Source organism: Onychomys torridus, chromosome 3 (genome assembly GCF_903995425.1).
Source record: "Onychomys torridus chromosome 3, mOncTor1.1, whole genome shotgun sequence".
Classification (NCBI taxonomy): Eukaryota; Metazoa; Chordata; class Mammalia; order Rodentia; family Cricetidae; genus Onychomys; species Onychomys torridus.
Window position 1 is genome coordinate 86,761,438 of NC_050445.1, and position 17,551 is coordinate 86,778,988.

General features: G+C 38.4%; 1 protein-coding gene across 3 annotated transcripts in view; it reads left to right on the forward strand.

The window, feature by feature from the left end:
- Positions 1–11,106, forward strand: part of Tafa1 (TAFA chemokine like family member 1) — a 530,212-nt gene extending 519,106 nt beyond the window's left edge. For all 3 annotated transcript variants that reach the window (XM_036180705.1, XM_036180706.1, XM_036180704.1), the window contains exons 4-5: positions 3,918–4,042; positions 9,985–11,106. In XM_036180705.1, coding sequence (XP_036036598.1) covers positions 3,918–4,042; positions 9,985–10,002 — 143 coding nt within the window. In that variant the 3' untranslated portion in view covers positions 10,003–11,106. The remainder of the gene's footprint in view (positions 1–3,917; positions 4,043–9,984) is intronic.
- The last annotated feature ends 6,445 nt before the right edge of the window (positions 11,107–17,551 follow it).

Here is a 17,551-nt window from a genome sequence, read left to right on the forward strand (position 1 = left end):
TCTGAGGATCCAACACCCTCTTCTAGCCACTGTGGGCACCAAGCACCTATGTGGTCCATATATATATATACATAGAGACAAAACATTCATGCACATAAAAATAAATAAATATTTGCATAGTGAATAAATAGAAGTTATGAAAATAAAAGCATTTCAAAATTTAAAATTTCCAGTTTGCAAAAAATTTCCAGTTTTACATATACTAATAAGAATTTTTAGAAATGAGGGGGTCTTCTCTCCCTCACTCACACCACCTTATGGCAGATGAGGGGCAGGGCCAGATCTCTCAAGCTGAGGCACAACACAGAAACTCCTACACATCCTCCAAATCTTATCTTCAGAGGTAAATCTATGATATCTATATAAAAAGCAATATGTTGAAAATGAGCATGGAAGCAAAAACTTGTGTTAATTACAAATGTGGTTTTTAAAATTAAGAGACAATTAAGAAATGAAATTTGAATATATTTCAGAAAATTTACTGAAGTTTTTAGAATATTACTAAATGTATACAGTGATTTCTATATTACTTCATAAATAAGTAACAAGCAGGACAAATAACTTTTATATTTATATTTTTATTGTAATTTTTACCTCCATTTTTAAAATACCATATAAACAGCTAAATTGCATTGATACAAGCTTATTTTAGGAAGTTTAACAGATTCTAATTGTTCCCATAGTTTGAAGGCTTAATATAACTTCCAGTTTGGGTAAAGGAAAAGGGTAGTTTGAAATTCTCTTTATGAATCATATCAAAGATATTGCAGGAAACACGAGTGTATGAAAAGGGTCAGAATTAGGGACTGCAGCTTGACCTAGGATGTGAAGAAGTGTACATGAAGATGCCCACATGATGGGATGGTCCATCAAACAAAGCAGTGCTGGATGATGAACCAGACTTGGACAGGAAAGGCAGACCAGCAGCTTCATTCTGGAAATGAAGCCACAAGACAAATGTTTCACTATTCTAAGCACATCTGAGAACAGTTCCATCCTTACAGACCCTTTCCCATAACAGCCAGTGGCTCTTTAAAGTGTTACATTAAAAGTATTTCATGAGTTTAAAGATTATTTTCTGTCTGTCTGTCTATACATTTACTTAGAAGACACAAGTGCCCCCAGAGAAAGGGAAACTGCTTTGGTAGTAGCTTGTAGCAAAGTAGGTCAGCTCAAAGAGGGCAGAGATCTGCCTGAAGGAAGGGAGAGAGCACAGGGCATTAGATGCAGGCACGCATGCTACAGGCTGACCTCACTGCCAGGTATTCCTTATTACTATGCCTCCGTGAGAAAAAAAAAAAAAATGTGACAACATGCTCAGTGAAAGGATTGTTGAGAAAGCAGCCTTCTCCTCAGAGCGAAGGTCAGACAGTGTCTGTTCACAGTGATTTCAATTTAGGGCCCTGGTATGGAAAAATGGGGTGAGCTTTAAAAGAGAAACATCGGCTTTGGCGATAAATGTGAATAAATTGTCTGTGGTTAAATATCAGCTGAAGGGAACCATATCTTACAGGTTTTCAATAAACATCAGCAAACCCTTATTTTTATCTCATGTTTATGGAAGTTTTATAATTTATCTTTGTTCCCTCTCAACATGACATTGTTTTTCGTTGTTGTAGAAACTTTGGATTCTCTTATCTTTTCATCAGCATGGATAAGCTCTTTTATAGGTGACATAAAAACCTCATCCTTCCCCATATCTGTTGTAGAGCACTGATACTAATGAGGAAAATAACTTGACATTCACATCATCATGCTGAAACCATGTGGAAGATTTTCGTCTGTCTGTCTTACCATCATGCTGTCCTGTATATAGATAGAAGGCTTAATGAACTTTGACTTCTGACACCTTAGCAAGCCTGATATAGGCATCATATTTACATTGGTCTGTTCCACATGAAATAAAATCATGAAATGTGGCAAAATTGCCCCTGAAAATGTTCTTAAATTCATGTTATAAAGGAGCAGATATGATTTTGTCTATATAACCCTGTCCAGTGATTTAATTCAAAGCAACATGGAAGTAACACATTGAAATCTAAGGGAGGGAAAGAGTGAGCTAAAGGAAGTGTCAAATGGGGCTGGAGACATGGCTCAGCAGTTAGGAGCACTGGGCTTGGGTTCCTCACAACCATCTGTATCTCTACTTCCAGAGAATGTGATACCCTCTTATGGCCTCTTTGTGTACTGCATGCCTGCCTGCCTATAGTGTACAGACAAGCACACAGGCAAAACATGCATACACACTAAATAAAAATAAATAAAATTTTAATTTAAAAAAGTGTGAAAGAAGGAAAGTCTCAATGCAAGTGGATGTTTGGGTGTGTATACTACATAATTTTAAGGTAGAAATCTAATCACTTTAGTTAACACAGAAAGCCTGGAGAATTTTAATGTGTTCCTACTTCCCTACACGTTAATATTCATTTTCTGAGATACTTTTGAGTATTGTTTGGCTTTTTTACCACTATGATTTAAAATCATGGTAGACATACTTTTGGGGTTGAGAGGGGAGATGGATGGGTAGCTGAAGGCCCAGTATAAAAATAGAATAAGCAAAAAAATAAAAAATAAATCATGCCCACCAATTTGAGACTGTGTTTTATTGTTATTGTTGTTTGGGAGATTTACTTATTTTTTTTGGGGGGGGTGGATTTTCAAGACAGGGTTTCTCTGTAGCTTTGAAGCCTGTCCTGGACTAGCTCTGTAGCCCAGGCTGGCCTCGAACTCACAGAGATCCACCTGCCTCTGCCTCCCAAGTGCTGGGATTACAAGCGTGTGCCACCACTGCCCAGCACTTATTTTTATTTTATGAATATAAGTGTTGGCCTGCATGTATGTGTGTATACTCTGCACATGACTGGTACCCTTGAAGCAAGAAGAGAACATTGCATCCCCTAGAGCTGAAGTTATAGAGTCCAGTTGTGAGCCACCATGTGGGTGCTGGGCACTGAACTCTAGGTTTTCTGTAAGAGCAGGAAGTGCTCTTACCCACTGAGCTCTCTCTCCAGGCCTTTATTTTGAGACCTTTGAATGGAACAAACCCAGGTGGATTTGTGAAGAACTAACACAAGGATAAGCCACAGAGATAACAGACACTGGTTTTTCACTATTTTACAAAGTCTCATTATCAAAAAAATGTGATGTGATATGTGTGTGTGTGTTCATATGTATCCCCTGCCAGTATCTTAATATGACCATCCTAGATATAACCCCAAAAAGAGTGTTTCATCTGAGGTTTGGCTTGTATAGTTCTTCCACAGCTCACCAAACACATGAACGGGACAGCACACCCCATACCAGCTGTACCTTTGACTGCAAAGGAACCAATCCGTCTTTATCATTACTCTTGATTTGTACTTTACAACTCTTCTTCTGCGCTTTCAGTTCACTTTTTTTTTTCTTTTGCTGGGGCTTTGAAATTCTCCAAGGCCCTAGGCTAAGGGATAAACCTAATGCTGGGTGGATAAACTGGTGTTTCTGAAAAGAATACGTTAGTCATTCTAAAGAACACTCACCTCTTTGTCCCCTTAACTGGCAAAAAATAGCACAAGGTACCTGACCTACAAAAAGTAGTGAGTTAAAATCCCTCAAAATCTGAGAGTAAGTCTCTCTTCAGACCAGAAAGCGCTACATAGCAAGACCCCATCTCAGACACAACAACACAAAACAAAAATGTTCTCATCCCTCATCTTTTTAAATTATAAAAGGTGAATTTGGACAGGATGATGACATCATTATATTTTCATTATTACATATTATACTTGTTTTCTTGATATGCCTTTCCTATCCAGTCTTAGAAGATGGAAGTGGACCCACTATACTGCAGAGAATGTTAAAAACCTGAAGAGGGATACAGCATCAGCACAGGGCTATTTGGCAAAGTACAAATATGGTTGTTTCCTGTTTTCCCACAGCCTCCATAGTGATTGGGAAATGGTGGTGTGAGATGGAGCCCTGCCTAGAAGGAGAAGAATGTAAGACACTCCCTGACAATTCTGGATGGATGTGTGCCACAGGCAACAAAATTAAGACCACAAGAGTAAGTCCACTTCAAATGCTGCGTTCATGTTTCAAACTGTACTATTCACTTTGCTCTTGCATTAGCAGCAGTCAGAAAAGCTCTGAATGAGACTGGAGGAGAGATTTTCTTTAACAGGACATATTCTAAAGTAGGTGGGTCAGTGTCCACCCATGCATTAGAAGTTAAAGTTAGAACCAGACCTGTTCTGTTTGCATGGTGTGGTTCTTTATTTGTGTTACAGAGTCACAAATAAAGCAAGGGAGGGAGCATCAATAGGGCAGTTTCTTGGGGAGTGCATCTTCTAGCCATGCTGCTCCTAGTGATAAGCATATAACTTACTGGATTCATCCAGGCAGTATGCTGAAAAAGACAGTGTTTAAGAACAATCACGTTTACAGGAATGGTAATGACACATTAGAGAAGTACAAAGAGATTTGTAAAGTCAGTAATTATTCCTTGATTTCTCTGGTTAAACCAGAAGCTTCCTAAAATGAAGTCTGTATATGAGGTTGCCTCACCCATTAGAATCAATGTTATGGTGCTATACCAGGGTAGAGTGATGTGGCTAGGCCAACCATTAACCATGTAGGGACTGGAATGATCTAAAGGGGAGAAGGTGGGTGGAGCTCTGGATACTTAAGAGGGGTTATTTATCTACTAGTACAAAGGCATGAAACCCTTTTCTTTCTTTCTTTCTTTCTTTCTTTCTTTCTTTCTTTCTTTCTTTCTTTCTTTCTTTCTTTCTTTTTTTTTTTGGTTTTTCCAAGACAGGGTTTCTCTATGTGTAGTTTTCGTGTCTGTCCTGGATCTCCCTCTGTAAACTAGGCTGGCCTCACAGAGATCCACCTGGCCCTGCCTCCAAGTGCTGGGGTTAAAGGCATGCACCACTGCCACCCAACTGCATGAAAACAGTTTAACAGCTAGTTTCATCCTCTTCTGTGTACCACGCAATTGTCAGCGTATTAGCCCTAGAAAGTGTTTGTGTGTATCTGTGTGTGTGTGTGTGTGTGTGTGTGTGTGTGTGTGTGTGTGTATTCCTTGGCATTTTAAAAGTGATCTTTACCAGTTGTGAAGTTCACATGATAAACATTTACACTAACAAAAGATGACTCAGGTTTTAATTCTATCCATTACATCATGAACATTAATATGATCATTCTTCTCAATATTAGTCAATTACTAAAAGTGGTTTTTGAAGCTGTGTGATACAGAAATCAGAAATAAAGTTACATAATACTATATGAAAACACTCAAGTTTTTCACATACAAAATAATGGTGCATCAAATATAGTTACTCATATGGACTATAGTGGCCAATAAATGGCCATAATTCCTTGACCTGTGGTCAGGAGGGATTTCTGAACTACCTCAGCTTATTAATATGCATCCTCATGTCTCTGAATAATTCAGCATAGATTTTTGTCTCACATTGCAATTAAACACTTACATAAGGAAACATAAAAAAAAAGTGAGGCAAGCTTGGGTTACTTACCCTCAAAAGATATTGTTTTAATTAGCTGATGGAGGAGGCTAGATTTGGCTAGGGTTATGTTTTCTCTGAAAGATACCTGGGCAAACTAGAACACATGAAGCTACTCTGAATTAGAGTCCAATCATTTTGATTTGAACACATCATTTATGTGTCTTATGCCAAATCTCAGTCCTTATTCAACTGATGCCTAGTATCCTATATCCTATATGGAAGGTACCCCATTGCTCTCAGAGTTGCTTAGAATCCAAAACTCATTAATGAAAATTAATTCAACTCAAATAATTTCAGTATTCAAATATACAAAAATTCCAAGAACACCAGTTCAGAGACTCTCTGGAAGATAGACTTTATGCTCAAAATAAAAATGAAACAAACTAAAAAATTGAAACATCCAGAAATAGTTCATGCTACTTTTTTGAGAGCTGCCCAACTTTTATTCAAATTCAGCCTTGATTTTATTTTGGAGTGTATTTTAACCGTCAGGTATGTTGTAATGCGCCTCCAGACACTTTCTACCTCAAAGGAGGCTTGTGCAGAACCTGATCATTGTCACTGAGGATGTAGCGGCTGTTTGGCCCACCCTGGGTGCACTGAGGTCGACCCAGGCAGCTGAAGGTGCAAGAGAAACACACCGAGTCTGTCACAACTTTGAAAGCTGAGGGTGTATGTGTTCTGCCGTGTGCACATCTGAGAGTTCTCAAGTCTACTTTCAGAGTGGGCAAAGAGGACTCTGGGTAGAGCTATGCTTTATAAACACTGAGAGGATTCAAACATTGCTCTCATCCTTTCTCTGCTCAGTTCCCGAGAGCTCCCAGACATTAAAACAAAAACAACTTTTAAACAGAAGACATAGCCCTGAGCCCAGACATTCATCCAGGAGCCCACATTCTGAGCAGGTGGCAGACTAACACCTTTTCTTAGATAAACAAGGTCTATGCTAATTTTTCATATTTTTCATAATTTCTCATCAGAATATGTATGTGCTTACCCATTTCAAATATTGACTCTAGCAATTTAACTTTTAAAATAGTTTAATTCACAGAGGGACATCAATCATTATGAGTCTAATTCATATTGTTATCTAAGAGATAAGAAAAATAAAAGAAACCACTTATTTTCTTATATGTGAGACTGGTTTAGAAAGAACACTGCGCACAATTTTAAAAAAGAACATTAGAAGATACTCTACAGTATTAACTGTTAAAATGGCAAATGACCATTTCTTTCAAGCTGTTAGTTTAAATATTAACTCTAGGATCAGGGAGACGGTGCAGTTGCTAAAGTGATCACCATGCAAGTGTAAAGAATTAAGTACAGATTCTCATGCCCCACATAAAAATCTATGCTGGCATATGCCTGTATCCTGCTGGCTGATTATTCTTGCCAAATTTATGAGCTCTGGCTTCAATAATTGACCCTGTCACAGTTCAGGGTACTAAAAGAAGATATGAACCTCTGGTGAGCTCCATGTACATGTGTGTGTATACATATACTCTCCAGAAAACGTGTGTGTACACATTACCACATAAAAATAAATAAAATAAATTCTGTGGTAAAGGTCTTTGCCAGAAAATTCTCAAAGACTTGATTCTTTTCTCTGGTAAATAAAAAAAACATGAAAAACCTTCTGGGGGTGGCGGAGACTTCAGAACATCTCTGAAATACTGATAAGATGTTTCACTGTGTGGTCTACTTTAAAGATTTCCAGTGTTCATTTTTAAAGAAGGGCTGGAGAGTAGAAATCCCAGTATCATCTAAACTGCAGCCAGAATGGAGTAGCAGGCCACAGTGAAAAAGACTCTCGGTAATCATGGGTCTTAGAGACAGTATAAACTAAGGAGGCAGAAAAGACAGGTGGAATAAGGCAAAGCATTTTCTATCAAGGGATCTGGAGTGATAAATATTAAGAACAATGAAGATCTCTGGAAGGCACAATACAGAAAAGAAGTATTCATGTTTGAGATGTTGTCAAAGATTCAGTGTGAAGTAAAATAATGTTGGTACCACACTAGGGAGAAGCAAAGCTTCATGGCAAACAGTAACCCTGCCCCACCTTAATCATCACTTGAGTTAGTTGATTGAATTTTCTTATTGTCGTATAATAACAAAACTAGACTAAATATTGCCTAAAATCTTTTTCTGGGTTTCCGGATATTTCTTAATGCTTCTTCTATTTAAAATAACTTATCAAATAAAGACTTGAAATGTTGGTGAGGCTGTACCCATGTTCAGGAACATAGAAACCCTGCATAGGCTTGATTTAGAAGAGCAGAATTCCTCAAAGAGGAAACAAGCTATTTGGCAATAATATGCTAACTACACCCGGAAATGGAATGTCAGGTATTTTGAAGATATTAAAGGGAAAGAGATGAAATTCAGAGAAAATTATAGTCAATTGGAAATAAAAACAAAAGGATGGAGATTGCAGAATGATTTCCTTGGGAAGAATCGATCATCTGTGGATTTGCTGCAAATCAGTGGGGGAAAACAATAATTAGTGTGTCTAATAAATTCAAGTACTTTTCACTTAAGCCAAGAGTTATCAGACCTTAAAATGACACAACAAAACATAATAACTGTCTTGCCAAGTCACTGTTTCTGTGACTGGCCAACACAAATCCATGGTCCATTGTCCATGGTCTCTTGGTCGTTCCCTCTGATGATAAATTTGAATTTGGCAATATATGTCCATTCCAGTTATCTCAACATTTGCTTATATTTAAGAAAGGGCAAAATACCAGTTTTGACACCTTCTAGCTTCTTCACTAACATCTGCCAGGTCTAAAATGTTTTGAGAGACTATGGCATTACACTTCTGATTTCCATTCAATTTCCATTGAAATACAAAAAGGGAAGGAGATGAGGATACCAACCTCCAAAGCCATAATATAAAATTGCTGTCTAAATTAAAAAGCAAGTGAAAGGAAAGAGAGAGGCATTAGACATGGAGCTGGCTAAAAGAATCAGAGAATTGCAGGAAGGGAAGACAAACCATTTTACACAGTAACAGTTGCCTCAGAAATTATAAAATCCATCATTATTTTAGTCAGGAAGTACAGGTAAGCCTGTGGTGTCTAATTTTAATGTCAATGTCTCCAGGATTTGATTGCAACAGGACAAGAATCCCCAGTCTTCCATGTTGGGGTATGGATGAAAGGCCGTGATGAAAGAAAGTCTATTTCAATTCAGTTTAGTGGATGTTACTTTATCCCTTTCTGTGGTGGAAAAGAGGACACTCAACCAAGGGTTATATCCACCATTGGAATAAAGGAAACAATGGTTTTCAAAAAGCTCTTTATTTGTAAGGATAGAATACAAAATACAATTCTCCACCTGGACCAAGCAAATTTTGTTTGAGTGCAAATTTTTATTATTGTTCTACCTAACTCTGAAAGATTTTAACTTATTTGTACTCCTAGACTCAGAAGGATCATTTTCCAAAGCTATAAATAATTAAGAGGACTTGGAATGGCCGGGTGGTGGTGGTGCACGCCTTTAATCCCAGCACTCGGAGGCAGAGGCAGGCGGATCTCTGTGAGTTTGAGGCCAGCCTGGGCTACCAAGTGAGTTCCAGGAAAGGCGCAAAGCTACACAGAGAAACCCTGTCTCGAAACCCCCCCCCCAAAAAAGAGGACTTGGAATGTACTTCTATGATACCCTGATACAACCAAGACCCTGAGTTTGATCCAAACATCACAAGAAATTGAGATGATAAAGAACAATAGCTTATTTCCTCAAGCTGGTTTCTGCCTGCTAGAATTCTTGCTCATGTTCTCAGCCAGCGGTTCCTTGAGCATGCATATATCCTTAAAATTTGATTCTTTGGGTCCATACTGAGATGGATTAATTGGCTTGTATAGATCCAGGCATCTTCCTGATTCCAGTTAACACTCATCACTGGACGAAATAGTTCCTCATCTTATAAAGGTCTTCCTCTGTTCCTCCACATACATGGACTAACCTAGGCAATGACTTTACCAATGGCTACTACTTAATGGCTTACAACAAGACAACTACACAAGGTCATGGGGTGACTAGTTCAAGTTCTCACCCATAGGAGCAGGGGTTGATTACATTATTTACATAGCCCAGTGCAACAAGAAAATTCAAGGTCCTCATTAAAAATGTATTAGTAAATTCAAGACAGCAGCACTGAGGAAATAAACCAACTGTGGGACCCTTATTGGTACAGAAGCCATGCAATCAGATAGTGGTTGTATATCCATGAAGCCAATTCTAGATAGACATTTCTCTAAGAATCTTTCTCCTCAGTTTTGACACAGAGGAGCTTAATGGGTTTATGGAAATATGAAGGATCTATCCATGTGCTTTGAGCATCAATTGAGAACCACCTGAATTAGGCAACACGATAAAATTAAAGCCATCCTCATTTTCTGCATGAACACATTTCTTTTTGCCTTCGTTTCTTACTTTTCTTACTGAAATACCTTTCTTTCTTTGGTTTCAGATTCACCCAAGAACCTAACAGAAGCATTCATTACATAAATAGGAAAAACAACCTGTGGGAAATACGTTGTGAGGATTTGAAATATCTTACGAACTTGCAAGCCAAATGGATCTCTTATTTGCACTTTGACTGGTTACCAGATAATCACAGTGCATTTTCTCTGTGAAACAAAGTATCTCATAAGAAGACTTGGGATTTTCTGGCAACATCATGGAAAAATGGCTTTTAAAAAAATGAGTTTTCTCAGTGAAATTTGGAGGATCATGAAGAACGATCAACCGTCTTCTAACTTGGAACTACCATTACTTTGTACCATTTGAAATATATGTATATATAATATTTTGAAATATTATATATTCTCTTCGAGAAATGAACAGTACCACAATGTGAGGTGGCTGGTGTATCCCTTTCCGTTTTGGATGTTTGGTCGGTTTTGTTTTGTTTGCCATTTCTTTTTCTTTTGGTGAGGAAGATACACACCCGTGTGAGAATCCAACATGGCACTCTCCCTGGAAGGCCAGCTGCAGACAGACTCCTGGAATCTGAGGCATCCTAACAATACTGAGTCAAGAGCTTCCCTCTGTTTCTACCTGGTGACCCAAGGAAGCTCATCGTCTTCTTTTATTGCTTTCTACCCTGTGCAATATTAGCATGCAAGCTTGGCTTACATAACCATACTTTATATTCGATTGATATATAATAACTGTTCTAACCTCTTCCAGGAAAATATTTTTAGAACTACTAGCTTTTCCACAGATAAGCAAATGAGGATTCTTGAGGGAGCTGCTCCACCACGCTGTTAAGACTCTGGCAGGATGGTAGGATGTAGATCCCTATATTAATAAGTCCTGTAAATACAATGTCTTAGGGCTTTGTATAGCTATCCTATACTGCAGAAGTGTCCTCCAATTAAATCCAAAGTCTGACATCGTTAATGACATAGTGCTGTAGTGACAAGTCTTATCATGGCACCTCTTTCTATGTTTGATTTGCTTTTTTCCTAGAGTATTTGCATCTCCTCTGGTGAGATAGAAAGGCTATGAAAGCAATTAGGTTTCCCAATGATCTATGTGACCAAATGTTGGACAGCCCTATTAAAGTGGTAAATAATTTCTTTCTTAACCCACTTGTCCTCTGTGTCTGCCATTTAGTTTTACATACTCGGCTCTAACCCAATCATAAGAACACCCTGCTCATATTTGTGTTAGCTAGAAGGTCTTTGAAACTATGGAGGCTACTATTTCCAACAACAATATTTTGAAAATTAGTAATTCATTAACAGGATCATAGTGAAATATCCAGTGACAATATATGGGGCTTCCGTGTGGCTCACTCTGATAATATACATGGGGCTCATCCATCCACCCCACCAAAAAGTCATTCTCTCTGTCTTTTTGGAGTTACTGAGCTAAGGGTAAACATCTACTTAAGATCTAGTTTTCCTGGGAAAAGTTTTCACAGAACTTTACACTCCCATTATGATATCATCTCGGAAATGCAGATTTTCTGTTTTGTTTGCTCCCAAACTTATTCTCTGGCATCTGTGTTGTTAGAGCCTCTTACCAAATCAATAGCCCTGTGGCCCCTGAATCTGAACTTTTTAGTATCAAACCTCAAGGAAAACTCAAGACACCCCTTGAACTCTACCCAGACAGCCTGAAGTTTGATTGGATGTGTAAACTTCTAACAAGAAAATTTGATTCTGTATCTTAAAGGCCTGTAAAAAGCATCTGGAGAAAGTAATAGAATCTTGACTGTAAATTGAAACTTCCAAACAGGTCAGTAGATATTTGCTAAAAGGGTAACATAAAATTCCATGCCAGTATCCAGGTGTGGTGGCAAGTGATAGCCATTACTTGAGATCCCAGCACTTAAAAAATAGAAATGAGAGGATTGTGAGTTCAAAGTCTGCCTGAGATTCAGAGCCAGACCCCTGCCCCCAAACAAAGAAAAACACTCATTCCAGCAATCATTTCTGAGTTTTACAGTACAGATGTAAGTGCCAAGCAATATACTTTAAAAAAGACTACTTTTCATCTGTTAGCTTCAGATTAAAATTAAAACCACAAACTCTAAGAATTATATATTTAATGAAAAAAATTAAAATATAAATGTTTGGCAAAGAATTTGGCACTACCTATAACACATCAAAAGACAGTATGGCATCAGGGAAAACTAAAACAAGAAAGCCAAGCTTGAAACAAAAATAAATAAATAAATAAACCAAGATTCAGACATGTTGGGATACCTCTTTGCTAAATAGGAGAGTTTATATCATGTGAAAGGGGAGCCTACACAAATTTACTTCTATGGCAAATTTATGATAACCATGTTGCCACATCTACAATTTTTCAGGATACATAGAAATCTAGAGTTTTGAATGAAGTTCCCTAACATTCCTTAAACTAAGTAAGCCAACTTCACTTAACTGGCTGCAAATGTTATTCTTGTGTCATTCTCTGAAGGATGGACTTGGCTATGACATTAATGTCCCCTGGAGTCGTCTTCTATTAACTTTGCTTCCAGATGAGAATCCAGTGAGAAGAAAGCAGGCTCTTCTGTTTTGTGAAACCTTTCTTTGTAAGACAATTCTGCTAACACACACACACACACACACACACACACACACACACACACACACAGAGAGAGAGAGAGAGAGAGAGAGAGAGAGAGAGAGAGAGAGAATGTGAGGCACTAGAAGTTCTAACCCAATGCAAGAGCAAGCATAGGGGCTATATCTGTTAGCTCACACCCATCCATAAATTCATGCAGTAACATCTCTTGAAGAGCAAGACCTAGAGGAAGAAACCACATCAGAATCAGGCAGCCATCCAATAAGACAGTGCAAATATTTGTAAATGTCAAATTCAATTTGGATTTATTCAAGCCCCTTACACAAATGTGTGAACCATCAAATTGTGTTTAAATTTAACTTGTTCAAATTTGGGGAATTCAGTTGCTACCATCTGCCTACTGAGCCTGCACATTTATGGTGCACAAAATTTTATCACATGCATATGGTAATAAAGGGATCAGTATGTATGACTAATATCAATTTTAAGCTTGTGCCCCACGTACCATGAATAATGTGGTAACATAATTGGAATATATATACCAAGTTTATGCCAGAGTTCTGTTCTTGATAAAAGAGAAAGTGAAGCTTGAAATCAAAGATTTTTTTGAAGTTGAGTCAAGTTCATTTGCTGACATTTTGGGGTGCTTAGATTTACCTGTTCAGTGGCTCCACAAGCACATTGGGAAGTTGACTACTCAGCATTTTCTAGCATGGCGCGACAAGTGCCTTCACCAGCACACAGCCAACATCTTTTTTCGATTAAATAATGTAGCTTTCACAAAGCAATATAGTGATTTTATAGCGCAATATATTATGCCACCTTGTCATTGTCACTGATACAGTGAGTTATGGAAGGTATAAATATTGTTTATAGGAATAGAATCACCCATTCTTCACATCCATGGAGTTTCTCTACTAATTAAGCCAGCAGTTCCGTTCCCAAAACTCTTGAAGTCTGTTTGACACAGCAACGTATCATGTCTTTTTGCATGAGCTGTTGCCTTCTAAACGGCAGTGTTAGTGTTTAGTAAGATTGTAAGACTGAAGCCATCTCCATATATTTTCTAAATATAAGAAGACTTGATAAAAGGCAGGATTAGAAATGGGGGGGTGTTTGGGACAAGTGACATTAGGGATGGAATCTAATTCCCTAGAACTCACGGGCTTTATACTAAAATGATGAAAAGGAATGCTGGTTATACTTCAAAGTAAATTAAAGAGGCCAAGAATCAATCTCTCTCTCTCTCCCTCCCTCTCCCTCTTTTTCTCTCCCCCTCTCTCACACACTAAATTACCTATTAAAGGTTTTATGATTTTAGGCTTAGGATGCTGGTTTTTTTTTCCCCTTGAAAGATAGCTCAGAGACATCATTGGCTGTCATGACACCCTTACATTGTTACTGGTTTCCATTTGTTTATTCTGTTTATTTCAATGAGTTTGTTTTACTTAAAAAATATATTGGACCATTACTATAGCTCTCAGAAAACAATGGTGCTTGCTAGCAGGCCTGATGAGCAATCTTCAGAACCCATGTGGTAGAAGGAAAAAAGCAACTCTGGCAAGTTGCCCTCTGGCCTCTACACAGATTCCATGGCAGCGCGTGCGCAGTGGATTCAACTTCTATCTACTCCAACTTTGGACTAATCAAACTAGTAGGAAAGGAAAATCATGGGACTGAGAAAATGTACTACCAACTTGAGAGATTCATATGACTAGAGAAGCTTGTGTATTTACTCAAAATAATGTAGGCCAGTGAAAAGGGCCTCCTCATAAATGTCTATGCTGTGCCCACATCCTCCCACATGTGAAATCAGTGCATGGCATCCTTCTTTCCCATAAAAGACCCTCTCCACTCATACCTGAACTGTATGTGGATATTTCATTTATGTGATTTCTGACCTGAACTTTGTCATTGTGGTCAGACTGAGAAAGTCTAAAGGCCTCTCTATTGTCCTGTCCATGTCACTTATGCATATTTCTTCCTCTCTGCTCCCTTTCACATCTCAAGCCCAAAACAGTATACACACTGAGAACAGCCCTTACATGACATGATAAGCACCTAATAGACCAAGTCCTCACTTTCTGCCCACAGCCTGGAAAAGCATGTGTACCTTCTCTTTGCTTTCATATGTGCAAGATGGATATCACCACACAAAATTTGAAGATTATAGGAGGACTAGGAGAGAAAGAAGTAGAAACATTTTACATAAACAAAGTGATATGAGTAATTAGCCTTATTGTGAGTATCATTGCTGGTGAATAATACCAGTGTTGTATTATTATGATATCATCATTCTAGAAGCTCTGTGTCAGGGTCCCCACTCAAGACAAATACTGAAAATAAACTCACAATGTTATTTCACACTCTCTTTCTACAGTGTTCAAAGACTGCATAGATCCATACTGAACTGTCTAGAATTTTCCATTCACTAGTACTACTACTAGTATTTTTCAGGCACTGGAAAATGCCAGTGTAAGCCACAATTGAACAATGCCATTGACAAATGTCATGACACATAGCTGTCAACTCATTCAGGCTAACTGGTAAGCAGATTATATAGCATTCTCTATTACTCCAGAAGTATGGCCTCTGTTGTTGTTTTTTTAATACCCATCTCACTTGCTGTTAAAGATCACATTTATTCATTCAGTCATTTATTCATTCAAAGAACAACCATCTATTGAGTTTTTACAATATGCCACCACAGTAATGAGAATGACATTATACTGTCTATGAATGACACAAGTAGTGACTAAGAATCATGACCCAAGAAGTTCCAAAGGTACCAAGAGAGTAAATGATGGGAGGGAACTGCTAGCTTTAAGTAGAATACTCACAGAATGCCTTGAGGGTGTGGCATTTGCCTTGAGAACAGGAGCATATCAGGAAATGAGAGAGTTGAGGGGAGTGATAATGAAGAGGCTTTATGCAGATTCCAGGTGGCCAAGGCCAAGCAAGGAAGAGCTGGATGTGTTTGCAAAGATAAAAGCACCTCTAGAGCTGTATGACATTGGGAAAGGGAGCTTGAAGTCACATCATGTTGAATGTACACACACAATTAAAACATAGAGTTCTATCTGAAGGGGGCTTGGAAGCTGGGATTCACCCAATCTGATTTATACCTATAATAGGCATCATTGGGGCCCAGTCATATCCTCCACTTACATCCTTATAAAAAACTAGGTGTGGTACAGGGATTAGGAAAGCAATCGTTGACCACTAACAGAGGAGACTAGACGATAAAAACCCTCAACTTCCTCCCTTCCAAGTGGGAGAATCTGAAGCATACTGTGTTCCAGCTCTGTGGAAAAGAACGACTCTACAATTTGAAGATGGCCTCCATTTGAGATGTCTAGTTGGGAAATTGTTGGCACATATGGCTCTCAAGCTCTCAGCTGAGGTGATCATAGTGTAAGAACTTACTTCTGCTTAGAATTGTCATTGATTTAAAAATCGGGTTTCATTTTGACTAGACCAGCTGCTACTGCATTGGATAGCAGAGGTTTGTCCATCCATCATGAGTCCCAAGTAGGTCAGAGGTGACCAAACCCATAGCCTGCTCATAAACAAGCTTAACTGGTTTACTTTTGATTCCTGAACTGTTTCCTTGTTTCTTTACCAGTGTGTCTCAAGTTCATCATGCAGACTCCTTACCCCAAAATCTTGTGTCAAGGTCTTCCTATGAAGAGCCCCAAAAGTTTTTTGTTTTGTTTTGTTTTGTTTTTAAGAAAGCCAAATGGAGATGAGAACAAAGAGTACACAGATGGAACTGAGGTTACCAGTGTTTTTTATTTATACACATGGAATATTTGCCTCATCTGAGCCTAAAGACAGAACAATGAATGCTGTTGATCTTTTTGAGGAAGGAGTTGATGTCTTTGATTCAGTTCTCGGTTACCTCAGTCAATTTCTAAGACCATGCAGATAACAAACAATTGTATGTGGAACTGTAGTGAATGCTCTGGTTGTAAAGTGCTTGTTTGACAAGCATTAGAACCTGAGTTCAATTCCCCAAACCCATGTAAAAAGCAGGTGTGATGATACATGCTTGTGATTCCAGCACTAGAGAGGCAGAGGCAGGAGGGTGTCTAAAGACCTCTGTTCAACAAGCCTAGTCTCAAAATTATGATCCCCAGGTCCCAGTGAGAAACTCTGTCTCAAAGAATATGGTAGAGGGTTCCCTTGCAGTGTCTCAGAAACAAGCCCTAGTGACAAAGGTTTAATTTCCTTTTATTTAGTCTGTTCCAGCAGGACCCAACTTTATTGGCAGTGAACTAAGTTCAAATTGAATTACTAATGAGAAGGTTTGAAAGTATCATATTGTTTTCCCAAATGCTAAAGTAAGCTGAGCATAGTGGGGTATGCCTGTAATCCCAGCACTTTGGGAAGCTGAAGCAGATGGATCATAAGATAAAGTTCAGCCTGGAACAATATCAAGACCCTACCTTAGGAAAAATCAAAGTAAAGTGGCATCTGTGTAAGTGCATTTGGGTCCTGACCTCAGAGTCACTTAAACAATGGCACTGGTTCACATATTGGCATCCTATACGGTAACAGCCAGTGCTAACACTGGGAATATGGTAAGTTAGCTCAAGTACCCATTTAGAATTTTGAAAGTCCTGGACAAAAGATTCCTCAGATCATCAAGAAAGACTGTGTGAATGACAGCACCTCTGAAAATCTAGTCAGGAGGTTCTTTTCTCCCATTGGCATTCTCTCCAGAAATACTAAGAGTAAAACCCCAAAAGCTTTCTATATCTCTGCTCAAAGCAAGAAAAACAAAGAAAAGGCAAACGTCTGCCAGGATCTGATCATGTGTGGGCAACAGGGAACTTAGGTTACTCTCAAGTGGCTACTGTTCCTGTTTTCTGTGTCAATAAAAATTATCTTCATGCTAAAATACCTGGAAGGAATATTGTAAGGAAAGAAATATACCTAGGACAGGGAAGGAGATTTGTAACACTGCAAACCAGTTCTTTTCTGTCACTCAA